At 42.4% G+C, this 17,542-nt stretch overlaps 1 protein-coding gene across 1 annotated transcript in view; it reads left to right on the forward strand.

Moving 5' to 3' along the window:
* The window catches only part of LOC144493107 (uncharacterized), a 66,135-nt gene that overhangs the window by 45,138 nt on the left and 3,455 nt on the right, over positions 1-17,542 (forward strand). The window contains exons 9-13 of the mRNA XM_078212008.1: positions 1,434-1,798; positions 5,212-5,356; positions 8,702-8,889; positions 11,506-11,614; positions 13,300-13,414. Of these exons, the coding sequence (XP_078068134.1) occupies positions 1,434-1,798; positions 5,212-5,356; positions 8,702-8,889; positions 11,506-11,614; positions 13,300-13,414 (922 nt within the window). The remainder of the gene's footprint in view (positions 1-1,433; positions 1,799-5,211; positions 5,357-8,701; positions 8,890-11,505; positions 11,615-13,299; positions 13,415-17,542) is intronic.

Genomic DNA, 17,542 nt, shown 5'->3' on the forward strand with positions numbered 1-17,542 from the left:
TCGAGTTTTTTGATGAATGACGAAGATAGGTGATGAGGGTAGGGCAGTGCATGTTGGTCTACATGGACTTCAGTAAGGCCTTTGACAAGGTCCCTCATGGCAGACTGGTACAGAAGTTAAGGCGCAGGGGATCAGAGGTGAGCTGGCAAGATGGATACAGAACTGGCCCGGTCATAGAAGACAAAGGGTAGCAGTGGAAGGATGTGTTTCTGAATGGAGTGCTGTGACTAGTGGTGTCCCTCAGAAGTCAGTGCTGGGACCTTTGCTGTTGTAATGTATATGAATGATTTGGAGGAAAATGTAACTGGTTTGATTAGTAAGTTTGCGGAAGATATAAAGATTGGTGGAATTGCGGATAGCGGTGAGGACCGTCAGAGGATACAGCAGGATATAGATTGGTTGGAGACTTAGGCGGAGCGATGGCAGATGGACTTTAATCCAGACAAATGTGAGGTAATGCATTTTGGAAGGTCTAATACAGATGGGAAATATACAGTAAATGGCAGAACCCTTAAGATTATTGACAGGCAGAGGGATCTGGGTGTACAGGTACACAGGTCACTGAAAGTGGAAACGCAAGTTGAGAAGGTAGTCAAGAAGGCATACGGCATGCTTGCCTTCATCAGCTGGGGCACTGAGTTCAAAAATTGGCAAGCTTTATAGAAATGTTGCAGCCTTATGGAACCTTAGTTAGGCTGCACTTGGAGCATAGTGTTCAATTCTGATTGTCACAGAAGGATGTGGAGGCTTTGGCGAGGGTGCAGAAAAGATTTACCAGGATGCTGCCTGGTATGGAGGACATTAACTATGAGGAGAGGTTGGAGAAACTTGGTTTGTTGTCACTGGAACGACGGAGGTTGAGGGGTGACTTGATAGAAGTCTACAAGGTTATGAGGGGCATGGACAGAGTTGATAGTCAGAAGCTTTTTCCTAGGCTGGAAGAGACAATTACTAGGGAGCATAGATTTATGGTGCGAGAGGCAAGTTTTTTTACAGAGAGAGTGGTAGGTGCCTGGAACTCGCTGCCAGGGGAGGTAATGGAAGCAGATACGATAGTGACTTTTAAGAGGAGTCTTGACAAATACATGAATAGGATAGCAATAGAGGGATATGGTCCCTGGAAGGGTAGGGGGTTTTAGTTCAGTCGGGCAGCATATCAGTGCAGGCTTGGAGGGCCGAAGGGCCTGTTCCTGTGCTGTAATTTTCTTTGTTCTTTAAATCCTGTTTTTTGTGCTGATCGACAAATGATTAAGCAAAAGTTGAGTGCCTGAGGTAACATTGTACGGAGATAATGTTCATATGGGGATGAATGTAGTGCTTTTTTTTTAAAAGGGTAAACTAAATATCCCAATGTGTATATTGAGCTATAAAATGAATTGATACGAAAGAAGTTGGTAATAATTTCCCCTAATTTTTTTTCTTAATCTGTTCAGACTTGAAAACAAATAGCACGTATGGAATCAGAAAAAATATCCATGTAGATGATGCTGCTAGTAGTCAGAGGTCAAAAATGACTTCTAGTGGCTTATTACCACGTCATGGAACTTCATCTTCTGACCATTTACTTGATCGGCAAAGTTTGATATCACCTGCCAGCTCTTTTACATCTCTTTATTCCAATAGTTCAAAGCGGGGCTTTACTGAGCCTATTAATACAGAATTTACAGCTAACAAGAACTCAGAGAGACGATCGCAACTAACTACAACCAATGTGGAAAACTTCGAATCTAAATTAGAACCAAAGAAAGCAAACAGCTTCAGTTCACTCTCGAACATGCAGCCAAGTTATGATAGAAAGGTAATAAACTCTCTTTTTAGCCTCAAAGTTATTTTTTCTGGGAGCATTTGTTTCCACTGCATACTGTCAAGCTTTTCTCCAGTATTGGGGGATCAATATAGGCTTATGTAGATGCAAAACATTGAGAGTATTCGTTCACTTTGTTCCTAAACCTCAAACCAAAATGTCTACCACCGATTTTCAGGTCAGATTAATTCTAGTGATTTCCCTAAATTGCAGCAGTGACTACCCTGAAAGATAATTCATTGAACATGAAATGCTTTGGCATGTTTTGTAGTTACGATAAGTGCTATATGAATGCACATTCTCTCTCTTTAAATTTACTTTCTTAGATTTATTATATATACGAAAAACAGAAAATGTTGAAGGAGCACAACACAGGTTGGTCAGAATCTGTCAGGAGGAGTGTATTCATCCTCGTGATTCACTGCATTCAGAAACGCATGGGCTGTACAAGACACACACAACGGATATCCCTTTACACCGTATCAGTTCTGCATGACATGAATTAGCCATATCACCTTTGTGTAGACTATATAAGACTTGCATATCAATTGCAATGCTGTGTCTAAGTGCTTGTTTGACCTTCCTAGCCTATTCACTAATGTGGAAACCGTAGACATTTGCACCACATCACTATATCATGGCAATATAGATGCATCACCATTGCCTGAATTCACTTTCATTGAACTTGTGAATTTTGTAACACATGCAGTTGAGTTCCACTTTAACAACACCATGTATGCCCAAATAGATGGTGGTGTTGCCATGGGATACTCTCTTGGCCCAACTATCACCAACATTTTGTTGGTTTCCACAACAAGCACAACTTTGATGGAATGACCCCTAACCACTACCCCTTGCATATTTCCACTATAGAGGTGATATGTTTGCTATATTTGAATCTACAGCTGCATGTAAGAATTTCCTTAAACACTTTAATGGAAGCCATCCCATAGTCAAATTTACTTTTGAAATGGAGGAGTCTTAACGAGCTTCTTTTCCCTCGATGTGCTAGTTCAGGAATTTGCTAATGGATTCTCTACTACTGTTTACCTAAAGCCTACCTCACTGGTCAGTATACACATTGGGATTCCAACAGCTCCACACGTTATAACTTTAGCCTTATTGACAACTTCATAAATAAGCCCAAGTCATTTACTCACTGTGCAAGTTTGATGCTGAAATAGAGCAAAGATATTCTGTGGGATATTGACTATCCCGACCAGATCATTGCTCACTGTATATCGTGCAAACTGATGACTGGACCTAAAGCCGACACCTTTGGTCCTGAAAAATGCCCAGTCTTCCTCAGATTACCCTGGAAGAGGAAGGTCTGTCAAAAATTTGAGCAACAGGTGGAGCTAGCCTTTCATGCTGTTACTGTGTTACTATGTAGTAACAACACTACACTGGTGGTATTTGCCACTAATAGAATGCTACCGTCCAGTCAAAAAAATGTTCTGTGTACCACAGAAATGACTAACTTAGTATATGAATTTCAATGGCAGTATGAAACCAGATATGTAGGCTTTATGTTCCAATGATTGACAGATCATATCATACAGCATGTCCCTTCAACTGTTCGCACCAGGCAGAATACTGACTATACTCAAACAGCCCATGCTTGCAAAACTCAGAACATGGGGGGAATTTTCCTGTCCTGCCTGCCACGGGAATCGTAGCGGGCAGGGGAGGGATGGGGGAGCGGGGCGGGGGGGAGGTGTGCGGTATTTTCTGGTTTTGGGGTGAACATGGCCAGAAAATCCCGCCCATAGTGTTCAATATAGATGTAATTCTGTGATTGGACAACACTTACTGAAAAACCCCAAGAGTGCTAACAATTACACCAGTAGCCAATTGATGATGATGAGTTGGGCTTGCAATGTAGTATACTTAAGCTTTCAGGAAGTTACATATATTCATATGCAGGGCCCCGTCTTCTGCAAACAGAAAGAGCATGTCTTGGCTTTACACCTTTTTCAACTAAAGCATGGGGAACAACTGTTCCCCAGTATGTTCCCCATGACAATACCTCAGCCAGTCAGAATCGACTTGTTTTGTTTGAATTTAAACAAATGCTTAGGGGATAACTGTTCCCTGGTGCATTCACAACTTTGCCAACCAATCATAGAATCCATACAGTGCAGAAAGAGGCCACTTGGCCCACCGAGCCTGCACTGACAACAATCCCACCCAGGCCCAATCTCCGTAACTGCACATATTTACCCTGCTAATTTCCCTGACACTAAGGGGCAATTTAGCATGGCCAATCAACCTAACCCTTTTCTACCGCAGTATAATTTTGTTATTCCTTTTGAAATTTGGTATTCTTGTGATTATATCCTGACGTGCAAGATGAAAAGCTTTGATAATATGTTTCTTTTTTCAGCAATACTCATTTTTTTCAAGTCAATAAAATTGTACTTTTTAATTTGACCGTTTTCCTCTCTTTCTGAATTGAATCTTTCTCTCTTTTTTATTCCTCGTTCTGTACCTGATTTAACATTGAATTCACTATTTTAACTTCCACTTCCTGTTTCAGACTACTGTTCATTTAATAATTCTTCAATCTGATTTGTTAAAAACATACAAAGAAACATACATCGAAAATAGAAGCAAGAGTGAGCCATTTGGCTCTTCGACCCTGTTCCACCATTCATTATGATCGTGACTGATTATCAAATTCTATACTCTTGATTCCGCCTTTCCCCGTATCACTTGATCCTGCCCTCCTCCCATATCGCTTGATCCCTTTAGCCCTAAGAGCTATATCTAATTCTTTCTTGAAATCACACAATGTTTTGGCCTCAAGAAATTTCTCCTCACTTCAGTCCTAAAAGGTTTACCCATTATCCTCAAACGATGACCCCTAGTTCGAGACTCCCCCATCATCGGGAACATTCTTTCTGAATCTACCCTGTTAGAATTTTATAAGTTTCAAATAAAACAAATGCTGTTAGTTGTCCTGTTGAAACAGATCTCAAATGCCCTGCCATTTCCATCTCCCACTTACAGTAACTTATAGTACAAGATTGTGTAGAAATTAAATGGGCTAAGTCAGGTCGAACTAATAGGGCACCTTCACCAGCTACAGTAAATTCTGGCCCATTATGTTTTGAAACTGATATATAAAATAAATATGGCAACCTGACTTTATCTTTCAAATTTGAGCAGACATTGTGCAATTGTTTTGAAGTTGGATTCAAACTGGTAGGTTGCTTCTTCATCAAGAGGCAGGTATACCCAATGTTCATATTCAAAGTGTTTGTATATGCAAAATCGGATGTTCGAATCATCCTGTATCAAAAATTAGAATGGTGATTTTAAATGTGTTCTCATTCTGAAGGTGATAAATGTTATTGTTAACACAAATCATAAATTGTGCATTTCTTTATTTCTCCCTTCGCTAGCAAACAAGTCTGGATAAATTGTTTGAAGTGGAAGAATGTGGTGATTATCGCCCTCGAACACCAACTGGGCTCAGCTCTAGTGTCTCTTCAAGTATTTCCTCCCTCCTGCTGAATCTACTTGATCTGGTGGACCAGTATTGGAACGGTACAAGATCTCTTCAGTCAAACCAGAGATTTATTAGTAAGTTGTCTATCATGGTTCCTTTTTGCTGTATGTGCTTATGAGGTCTTTAATACAGAGAGATCTTTAATTCAAGGTAGATGTTACAATAATTTTACTCCTAAAGTTCAATTGGTTTGAGCTACATTCTGCTTTTTAATATTAATTTATTGCCTAAATATGTTTTAATGGAATTACCTCTTGATTATTATCAGGGAATGAAGTGCATCATTTTTTGATGTTATAGAGTATAAAGCGAGTACATTAACTTTGGGATTCGTGGTTTTTGGATGCAGAAGAAATGCGTTTTGATTTATATTAAATTTATCAAATGTAGCACTGAAAAGATTACATTCACCGATTAGCGTTTCTGAAAGATACCGAGGGATTAGAGTTTAGATGAAGTGTCTACCCAAATTTCTTGAGAATGGAATTTTGAATAGACATTTAAAAGAGCATTGTTGCTGGGATGATCTTATCCATCTTACAGGATGGAAAATTTTCGGACTGGAGGCAGGTTGCTAGTGGAGTGCCACAGGGATCAGTGCTTGGTCCTCTGCTCTTTGTGATTTTTATTAATGACTTAGAGGAGGGGGCTGAAGGGTGGATCAGTAGATTTGCTGATGACACCAAGATTGGTGGAGTAGTGGATGAGGTGGAGGGCTGTTGTAGGCTGCAAAGAGACATAGATAGGATGCAAAGCTGGGCTGAAAAATGGCAAATGGAGTTTAACCCTGATAAATGTGAGGTGATTCATTTTGGTAGGACTAATTTAAATGTGGATTACAGGGTCAAAGGTAGGGTTCTGAAGACTGTGGAGGAACAGAGAGATCTTGGGGTTCATATCCACAGATCTCTAAAGGTTGCCACTCAAGTGGATAGAGCTGTGAAGAAGGCCTATAGTGTGTTAGCTTTTATTAACAGGGGGTTGGAGTTTAAGAGCCGTGGGGTTATGCTGCAACTGTACAGGAGCTTGGTGAGACCACATTTGGAATATTGTGTGCAGTTCTGGTCACCTCACTATAAGAAGGATGTGGAAGCGCTGGAAAGCGTGCAGAGGAGATTTACCAGGATGCTGCCTGGTTTGGAGGGTAGGTCTTATGAGGAAAGGTTGAGGGAGCTAGGGCGGTTCTCTCTGGAGCGGAGGAGGCTGAGGGGAGACTTAATAGAGGTTTATAAAATGATGAAGGGGATAGATAGAGTGAATGTTCAAAGACTATTTCCTCGGGTGGATGGAGCTATTACAAGGGGGCATAACTATAGGGTTCATGGTGGGAGATATAGGAAGGATGTCAGAGGTAGGTTCTTTACGCAGAGAGTGGTTGGGGTGTGGAATGGACTACCTGCAGTGATAGTGGAGTCAGACACTTTAGGAACATTTAAGCGGTTATTGGATAGGCATATGGAGCACACCAGGATGATAGGGAGTGGGATAGCTTGATCTTGGTTTCAGATAAAGCTCGGCACAACATCGTGGGCCGAAGGGCCTGTTCTGTGCTGTACTGTTCTATGTTCTATCTTAGCATAGCAGATGCTTTGTAGCCCCTCACTGAGGAGCAGAAAAGTTATTTTAGCTCACTAATGGTTACAGTACGGCATATTTTGTTAATTTATTTATTTAAAGGAGCGATACTGAAATTAGGTTGAAATATTGGGAAATTTACTGTAGATTTATTTAGAATCCTACAGTGCAGAAGGCTGTTCGGCCCATCATGTCTGCACCGATCGCAATCCCACCCAGGCCCTATCTCCATAACCCCATGCATTTACCCTAGTTATTACCACTGACACTAAGGGGCAATTTAGCATGGCCAATCCACCTAACCTGCCCTTCTTTGGAGTGCGGGAGGAAACCGGAGCACCTGAAGGAAACCCACGCAGACTCGAGGAGAATGTGCAAACTCCACACAGACAGCGACCCAAGCCAGGAATCGAACCCGGGTCCCTGGCACTGTGAGACAGCAGTGCTAACCACTGTACCACCATGCCGCCCTATATTTATTGGCATATGAGTTCTGAAATAAAAGTTTGTTTTGCATTCAACCTTATTTCACTAAAATGTTGCCTTTTTGAAGATTAGAGAAATGAATCTGGTCAGATTGTTATCCAGTTTATATAAAGGAAGTCTAGATGCTGAAATTTGTAGCACTTGGTTTGAGGATAATTTTATCATTATACTGTATCACAAATCTTGTATCAACATTCTTAAAACATAAGCTAAGGATATTTCCACCATAATGCACAGCTAACTTAAAATCAACCTTGTAACACCTAGCAGAATTCCTATCCTGTGATATGATCTTAAAAGGATCTAATGTCTAAATGGATCATTTCCTAGGGATAATGTCACATTAAAAGACAGCACAGAACAACTATTATTTGTATCTTTAACTTTGTAAACTGTTCCAAGGTGCTTCACAGCAGTGTTTTTGAACAAAATTTGACACTCGACCAAATAAAGATATTATTGTTGAAAAAAGATGTTTTGTTGAGACTTTTCATCTTACACTCAGCAGGACAACTGCAAGAATACCAATGTCAAGGGAAATAACTTTATTCTGTATTGGTTGGCAAGTAGACTGTTGGTAGAGGCAATGCAATGGAGAATGTATCAGTTCTTGGTGACTGACAATTATATGCTGAAATTTAAACAAGACAGCTTGACCCTGATTGATCAAGGCATCTCCATGTGGAATGAGCCAGGCTTTCACTTGTTTTGTTTAGCTGAAATAGCCTTTCATCATCTTGGTATGATTTGGAGCTGCTCTGTTTTTTCTGTGGATTGCTCACGTTGCATGAGTTGTTTCCTTCAGTTAAAGAACTAAAGATGCAGACCAAACAATATATTGAATGTGCCAGTGGGGAAGGGCAATTGATTAGCACAGTTATAAAAACAGAAAATGCTGGAAAAACTCAGCAGATCTGGCAGCATCTGTGGAGACAATGTTGATCTAGGTAATATATTTTCCTCCCATAAGATGATTAGAAGTTAAGTATCTTTTAATGAAATATGATATTCTATAATAGTTAATGTAACATTCTTATTAGTTATTGCAGAACTGTTTTCAGCTTAAATTTGTTGGCACAATTTTACTTATATTGCTGCTGTTTTACAACATAATCACATCTTTCCATTAACTATTTTCCTGAAACTTGCACATCACCTTATAAACATTCATGTTCAATGATTGTTGAAATGCCATGTTATTGTTTCCAAGACATAAAGATATGTTAGATTTTATTTATTAATTTCTTGCATTATACTTGTTCAATGATACAGTGTTTTAAATAGTCTACCATTCCTCATTAACACCCTATACTTTACTGTAGCTCCAGCTCATGAAATGCTGTCCAATCTGGTTAACTCCGTGTCCATGCCAAAAGTTCAAAGTCTAGAGAAAAAGGTTAAAGCATTGACTGAAGAAAACAAATCTTTGCTGACCAGAACAGGTTTTGGCTTGGACACTGCAGAATTGCAGCGTGTGAAGCATCAATTAACTCAAAAGCAAGATGACTTGGTAAGCATAATTTTAAACTTGTTTATTATAGATCTTGTCTGAAAACAGTTTGACGATGTTTGAAATTTGATTTGAAACTCCAGGAAGTCCTTTTATGAACATACGAAAATTATTATTTCAAATAAATGCCCAATAGATCAAATAGTGGTTATTTTGAGAACTGGGAAATCAATTAATTTAATTCACACAGGTTGCTGTTGCTAACCAATACATCATTTTAATAATGCACCAATATAGAAAACACTAATACACATTTTACATCTTTCTGGTACACTACCAAAGAAGGACAAAAGCTTAATGGCCAAAAATTGTATCTATCCCATGTTGTATTCTATCCCATATTTTAGCAATTTCTGATTAGATAATGAGTCACTCAGATGCCCATGAACCCAATTTTCATGGTCTCAACCTATCATGTAGATCCATTTATGAAATGTTGGGCACGATTTTCCTGGTTTGCTGCGCTGCTTGAGTAGCAGCAGGCAGGGAAATGTCAGAGATAGGCTGAAGCGGGATTTGTGACTGGCGCCCAGCCAATGGTTGCTTTCCCAGGCCATTTTTTATGGCGTAATCAGCCTCGTGCTGGAAAACAGCACGAGACTGATTACAATATTTAAATCTTCATTTCGATGTCATTAGCGAGCCCGAGACAGTATTGTCTGGGCTCACTAATGTTTTCCATCCCGCCGGGGAGGTTCCCACCAGTGCGGATTAAAGTCGGTCCCCTTCAACGGGGAGCAGGCATGATGGCCTCGTTGGTGGGGGCAGAGGCCATTAAGATGCCCCTCCCTGCAGAGGGCAGGGGGTATGCCAGCCTGGCACTGCCCACTGGGCACCAGGCAGTGCCAAGGGGCAGGGTCAGATCAGGGGCAGGCCAATTAGTGGTGGGGGAGGACTGCTGCGTACTCTGCCACAGCGATTGGTGGGGGATGAAAGAGGAGAGGTGATTGGGGCTAGCCATGGGGGGGTGTCAGGCTAGCCATGTGGGGAGGTGGGGGGGGTCAGGCTGGCTGTGGCCGTGGTGGGAAGGGTCATGATGCTGGCTTATGAGGGTGTGGGGGGGTGTTAGGGAAGCCAGCAGGAGACCAGTAATGGAGTGGCCAGTGCGCATACGCCAATCTACATTCTGGGAGTGGCCCGCTCAGTGCACTGATGCTGGTATCTCAGGCAGGATTAGACCTTGCCTATTCGCCCCGCCCCACTTTCTGGTATGAATCCCCCGGTAGACTCTGTGAAGCACAGAGTGCCGGAAATTCAACTGATTACGTATGCCCAAAAGTTGGGTGGGAAAATCTGCCGTTATCCTGCCTGCTGGGCATTTAATTCTCTGAGGAAAATTACCCGTTATGAACCACCGTGTTTCAGTATTGCCGAATAAACAAAAAGTGCATTAAACTTATATACACTTCTGTAATTCTACCCAAGACATCTGAAGATTATAATTAGGAATGCAGAATTTAACTATAGAAAATGTAGTTTAAATTGCACCAGACCAATCTTTTGGAGCATTGCACAATTGTTATATCTATAAAAAATAGTAAGTTTGTATTCTTTGAAATTAAAACTGTAAAAGAGTTAGCACAGCAATAAATGTATGCATTAATACAAGGACTGGAATTTCATGGAGCCTTTTGGAGTGAGAAAGGTAGTGGGCTGGCCTCCATAACCACAGGGGAGAAGCCTTGCAACTCATTAAAGCTGGCAGAATGGGCCGACATTCGGAACCCTCCCAGTAGCTAATTAGACTCACCATTGAGCCACTTATTGGCCATTATCCTCCAGCCCAGCAGGATTTAGTGGTAGCTCAGGGATTTTCCTGGTCACACAAGTCTTCTGTGCCATTTGAAGGCTGCCAACAAACACTGTCAGGTTTGCTAGGGGCCTCTAGGAGGACCCCTTTTTCAATGGCATGCTGTGCTCAATTTAGGGCATGATCGAAGGCATTGGAAAGTGGGGGTGCTCGTTGAGAGCCACCCGGTGTTCTTGCATCGGACCTCTCCCCATGGTCCATAATATTTGAATCAAAATTAAGATATAAAGATGGGAAACACTCATGGGATAATAACTTGAGTATTTATATTAAGAGACACTTATTGACGCTGCTTGTTGGGCTGATATTTGGGTTGGAGAGTTAAGAGATGTCCATTTGTAACGTTTCACTTTGTAAATAAATGTAATGCTAGGTGAAGATTGATTTTTTGGTCTCCTCCTCCACTGACTAGTTGTAAATCTTAAAAATCATATTTGCCTCTCTTGGATCCAGCAGTGATCCCTGATTAGGGCATGAGAGCATACCGATGGCAACCACTGCTCCTGGTGATGCTCCTATAATGTAGTGTCAGTGTCTGGCCAGCAGACTCACTATCAACTGATACTGCTATCCTCATGCTGAAATTCTGAAATTGTGTCATTTCAATGGTCACTTTCCAAATTGTGCATGGTGACAAATCTGCACAACAATAATAATTTGTTCCCTTTGATTTGTATAAGGAAGTAAAAAAACAGCAGGAGTTAATCCTACTTAATGCTTTGGTAGTATGTTTTGCTGTAGGTTTGAGAAGTAAAACAAATGGATAAATGAAGCTATAGTAACAGTTTGCTTTAATGTCTTACAAGGAGAGTTTAAAAGGAAGGCTAGCAAAAGTCCTGGATGAAAACAATAAGCTGCGTTCTCAACTGACAAGTTTGGAACTTGCTAATTGTGCTGGAAGTCAACTACAGAACAGTAAGCCACTTTTATTTTTACATTTAAAGAGTTTTGCAGTTATAATGAGAAATAAACCAGTTAGCAGATTAGGTCATATAATCTCATTGTTTTGTTCACTAAATTAATAATTGGTAACGCTTACAGAAAAATAAGTATTTGAAACATTTTAGTAGATTATTGACCTTTCCTGATATTCAAGAATGGCAACTTATTTACCTATGTATTTAGCCCACTAATCCCCCTAACCATCTTGGGACACAAAGGGGTAACTTAGCATGGCCAATCCACCTAACTTGAACTTCTTTGGACTTTGGGAGGAAACCGGAGCACCCGGAGGAAACCCACGCAGACATGGAGAGAACATACAAACTCCACACAGACAATTACCCATGGCTGGAATTGAACCCGGGTCCCTGGTGCTGTGAGGCAACAGTGCTACCCATCATTGTAGCATCATGGAATGTTAGAGAACAGAGTAAAGCCACTTGTTTTTTTCTTTCCTTTGCTGGCTCTTTAAAAGAGCTGTGCTATTTAGTTCCAATGTCTATATTTTTCCCCTGTAGCCCTGAAAATGTGTCCTCTTCATACATGTTCAGTTGCATTTTGATTGTTTCTATGGACTCTACTTCCACCACTCTTTCTGGTAATGTCTTCTACATCTTAACTCTCCATGCAAAAAAATCTTCATTTCTCCTCTAGTTTTTTCATTAATTATTTTAAATTTAGGATCTTTGGTTGTCAACCCTCTTGTTGGAAGAAACAGTTTCTCCTAACTTGCTTTATCAAAACTCTTCATAATTTTGAGCAACTCTGTTGGGTCTCCACTTAACCTTCACTGCTCTAAGGATAACAAACCCCCAAGTTCCCCAGTCTCTACATAGCCGAAGTCCCTCACCCCTTGTATCATCCTGGTAGATCTCCTCTATGCTTTTTCCCAAGGATTAGACATTCTAAAGTATGGTGCCTGGAATTGTAGACACTAATTCAGCTGAGGCCTAACTGGTGATTTGTAAAGGTTTAACACGAGTTCCTTGTTTGTGTATTTAGTGCCCCAATTTACAAAGCCAAGGATCCGATATGCTTTCTTAACCACCAGTCTACTTGGCAGAGGGAAAATTCACGAAATTTGGAAAAAGATTGAGAATTTTACAACTACTAGTTCTGTAAAATTGCACTTTTTAATTTAAAAACTTGTTCAGATCAAGGGTTATGGGAAAAAGTGGGAGAATGGGGTTGAGGAACTTATCGGCCATGATTGAATTGTGGAGCAGACTTGACGGGCCAAATGGTCTAAATCTGCTCCTATATCTTATGGTCTTATGACCAACTGTTAATTTTAATGTTTAATTAATTTTATCTACCAAATAACCAAGATTACTTAAATAAAAGCAAAATACTGCAGATGCTTGAAATCTGAAATAAAAACAGAAAATGCTGGATGAACTCAGAAGGTCTGGCAGCATCTATGAAGAGAAACAGAGGTAATGTTTCAGAACTAAATAATCCTTCTACAGAACTGTGGAGAAGGATCATTTAGATCTGGAACATTAACTCTGTTTCTCTCCACAGATGCTGCCAGACCTGCTGAGGCTATCCAGCATTTTCTGATTTATAACAAAGATTATTTGTTTTGCAAAATTGAGTTGAAAGATGTTCTGTAAAAAAAAAAGTTTGAAATGTTTGCTGCTGTTCTGTTGTGTTAGAAGATTTGCAGAAAGACAATGAGAGACTAAACTTGGAGGTGGAATACCTGAATCAACAAATTAAGCAATACAACAAATTACAAGAAACTGTCACCATGTTACAGGAGAGTCACAGGTAATTAAAACACAAACAATTTTTTGATACATTTTGGTACATAACATCAATTAAATCATGTAAATATATAAATCTGCAATATCTTTCTACAATATCTGAGGTGTTAAATTGGTAACAAATTGGGCGATAATATCAGTTACAATTTAGGAATAGACGGTGTGATCTTACCACCTCGTCTTGCCCATCGACCAGCGTGGTGAGGTGGTAAGACAGTTTGTGAGGCAAAAAATCACTGTGCCCAGTACCAAACAGTTTGCTATCTTCCCTACAGGCACAAATCGCTTTGCGTCCAAAATGGGCACAAAGTTTATTAGCATGCATTTCAGTATCATGAACGTGGTTGGCACGCTATTGCTGCCCCGTGGAATCTCCCCCTACCTCACTGGCGTGATGTCATGCTGGCGGGAATCAGTACTATATAAAAGTTTATATCAGGTGCAGCAGTAGCGAAGGGGAGCATGGAGATGAGTACCACTGAGCGGAGATCCCAGGGTGCAAAGGGGGAATCACAGCTGCTGCCATGGTATGGGATGGGTGGGGAGCTTGCATAGGTGCAGGGGTATGGGGGAGGGGGGGCACGTGCCGATATGGGGGTCCTCAGGTCAGGAGTCGGCCCTTGCTTGGGGCTTGTGTTGTATGCATTCCCCCTGGCTGCTGAGTGACCCCCGAGGGGTTGCTTATGAGGGAAACTCCCAACCCCACTGATGTCACCATGGTCACGTTACCATTTGTCTGCTGGATAGGCTTCATGATTTTTCAGACATTCCATCCCAGGCTCCACTAATAGTAACAAGCAGCATCTCTGTCAATTGCTGCTCCATTCAAGGGAGCTTTGCAGGTTTTAACATGGTTCCTCTCACTGTATGGACTCTGCAGTGCTGCCTTCGATGGGAACCTATTTCATGATAGTCAAGAGGGTGCCCCTTCCCCACCTGTCTGAACTGCTAGCCATTCCTGGAAGACATTGCACAAGATATCCAGGTGGGTGCACTAATGTCAATTATGCAGGAGCTCCAAATGGATCCCCCTAAAAGACACCTGTATGTCCTCCATGTCTGTCAAGGCGATGATGTTGCAGCAGTTGGCAGGCCATTGAAGTGGCACATGTGATGGTGTCGGGTTGCCAATGCCCAGACTCATGGGGCACTGGTTGCTGGGGAGGGAATGGGGGATCCAGGATGGATAACCTTACTGACTGCCTATCTCTCACTCTCTCCTTCCCACCCTATACAGTGGATTTTGCCATGCAGCTCATTGAGCTGGCTATGGTACTTGTGGCTGTGGAGGAGGAGGGAGATATGCGACTGTGGCAAGGCTAGTCCAAGCCAGAGGCCACAGCAGGAGGACAGGGGGCAGGTAGCCATCAGCCTGAGGGGAGGCACAGAGGACATCGGAGATGGGGAACCCGACACTACAGGGCTGGCATGTCATTTATCGAGCTGCTGACCGCCATGTGCTGCTGCAGGCTCTGGCTCAGTAAGGAGTCAGTGCGGTACCTGTGCTACATCTTCAGGGAACTTGCACATTGACGGACAGGCGGGCACCTGCTCCGAGTGACTGTGAAAGTCACAGTGGCATGCTATTTTTATGCCACCAGATCCTTCCAGGCTGCCAGCGATGCCTCTGCAGAATCGCCCAGTCTTCCGTTCACACGTGTGTCTGTGAAGTGACAGATGCCCTGTATGGCTGGGCAGCCAACTATATCAGCTTTGATGTGGGCCAGGCCTAACAGGAAGCCCGGGCTACAAACTTCAGAACCTTCGCTGGCAATGCCCCACATGCAGGGGGCCATCGAAGGTATGCACATTACCCTGCAAACCCCATACCATCAGGGAATGCAGTATGTTAAATGAAAGGCGCCCCACTCCCTGAACATTCAGGTGGTTTGTGACCACTGCGTAAATATCATGCAAGTGTGTGCATGACACCCAGGGAGCGTGAACGACAGTTACGTACTGCAGAACTCTGACATCCCTGACCTCTTGGAGAACCAGCCCAGGCTGCTGGGATGGCTCTTGAGGGGACAAGGGCTATGTGCTGAGGTCTTGACTGATGACGCCAGTGTGGAGGCCCAAGACTGAGGCTGAGACCTGCTACAATGAGGCACATGCTGCCACCTGGGCCGTCGTTGAGTGGTGCATCGGGCTCCTGAAAATGAAGTTTCGCTGTCTGGATTGCTTTGGTGGGGCTCTCCAGTACAGCCCCCCTGAGGGTCTTCTGCATCATCGTGTTCTGTGTACTCCACAATTTGGCGTAGCAGGGGGGAAACATCCTGCAGGAGGAGTACCAGGCGGACGCCCCTGGGAGGAGTCCCAGGAGGATGAGAGCGACAAGGAGCTGGGGGCTGGAGGACATGCTGCGGCAAGGATTTGATAGGGCAGGGAAACAAGGAAGGTGTTCATTGCCACAAGGTTCAAAGAGTAGGGGGCGTGATGCATTGCTATTCCAATCTTCACCTACCCACACACCCCTGGAAGCCTTCAACAGCCCCCACCATTTGTTCACACCCTCCGCTATGGGTTGGGTCCTCATTGTATCACACCAGGGTTATGGGCTTGGTTTGGCTGTTTGACTCACTATGCAGCATGCTGCCCTCATGCCATACAAGTCTGACCTGTTTTATTTCGCCTCGCCAACCTGACCCTGGGCCGCCGGCCTTCTCCGTGGTAACAGATTGTCCTCCATGACGTCCAGCTCCCCCGCCATGAATTGTGGGGCTGTTTTGTGGGGTGCCATATTCCTGATGTGATTGACTGTATGTGCATCATTAGTGTTTATATGGAGCCCCACTCTAAAAGGGATACATGCTGCTGCCAGGTTGGTGGGTCATATGCTTGAACCCTCCATGCTGGCGAGAATTGCACTAAGTGTCAAATGACTGAAATGCAGGGTGCGCCAAAAAGGCACGATTTACTCCTGTTTTCAGAATTTTTTGACACTTAGGGCGTGACCTTCAAAACAAATTCTCGCCAAACAAGCAAGAAAATGTTTTTTTCAGTGAGCCGTGGGTCACAATCTTATAGCACTCAATGCAAGAAAAGAGCCCGGATGTGATTCTTGCCAGCGGTGGGGGGTGGGGTGGCTAACCCTGCCGGTGAAGCTGGCTGCAGAGCGCTTGAATCTCAGGTCCCACCCTTTGGCACTACTTCTGGCATAGTTATGCTGCCTGTTGGGCAGTGCCAGGTGCACAATGGGCACTGTCCAGCCATTCGGGAGGCTTCAATGGCCTCCGATTCCCCCGGCGAGGCTATCACAACTGGTCATTGTTGATGGAGACCAGCTGTGATTCTTGCTGGTGTGAAACTCGACCGGTGAGATGGTAAGTGAAAGCAAGCCTGGACATGTCACCAATTACATGTAAATCATGTCATTAATATTTAAATAGGCTTGGTGCCCAGAAAGTGCAAAACAGGGCCGGTAAGATTGTGAGAAGCGAGAAAACAGATGCAAACCCGATTTTTCGCCACGTGCGTAATCTTACTACCTTACCTCGCCGAATGATGGGTGGGACAAGGCTGAAAGATCGTGGCTTTAGAATTTTTTTGGGAAGATCACGCCCACAATGTGATACCACAATAAGAATAACTTGACTGTGGCAAAATAATTCGAAGCTTTAATTATAGTTGCTTTTTTCTTAACTAGCTGCTATTCAAATATCATGGCTGCATCTTTAAAGCTACTGAAACAAATAATGATCTTTTATCACTTTTGGCATCTTTTTTCTTTTGACCTGTTGTACTGTGAAAGTAATTAAAAATATATATTTTACAATTAATTAGAAAATCATTCCATATTGAATACCATTCCATAATTGAAGTGTGGTAAACTTGTTAATACAAATTGAACAGCTGAAAGTTGCTTGGGAAAAGGCCTCTTATTTCACCACTGCAGGTTACTATTTTTCTGGCTATTTACTTTTATTACCATTCATTTATATATAGTGTATTGGTTCTTGCAACAGAAAGTCATTTATACGGAGTTTTATTTTCAGCATTCTCATTGTTTGGAAGTAATTGTTAGAAGGGAGATGGCTTTGTGATATTAACATAGAATGGTAGGATTCAAGTTGTTACCTGCAGTTTTCACACACACACTATTGCTCTCCACAGGCTTTTTGCAATGCACTTA

Source organism: Mustelus asterias, chromosome 4 (genome assembly GCF_964213995.1).
Source record: "Mustelus asterias chromosome 4, sMusAst1.hap1.1, whole genome shotgun sequence".
NCBI classification, from domain to species: Eukaryota; Metazoa; Chordata; class Chondrichthyes; order Carcharhiniformes; family Triakidae; genus Mustelus; species Mustelus asterias.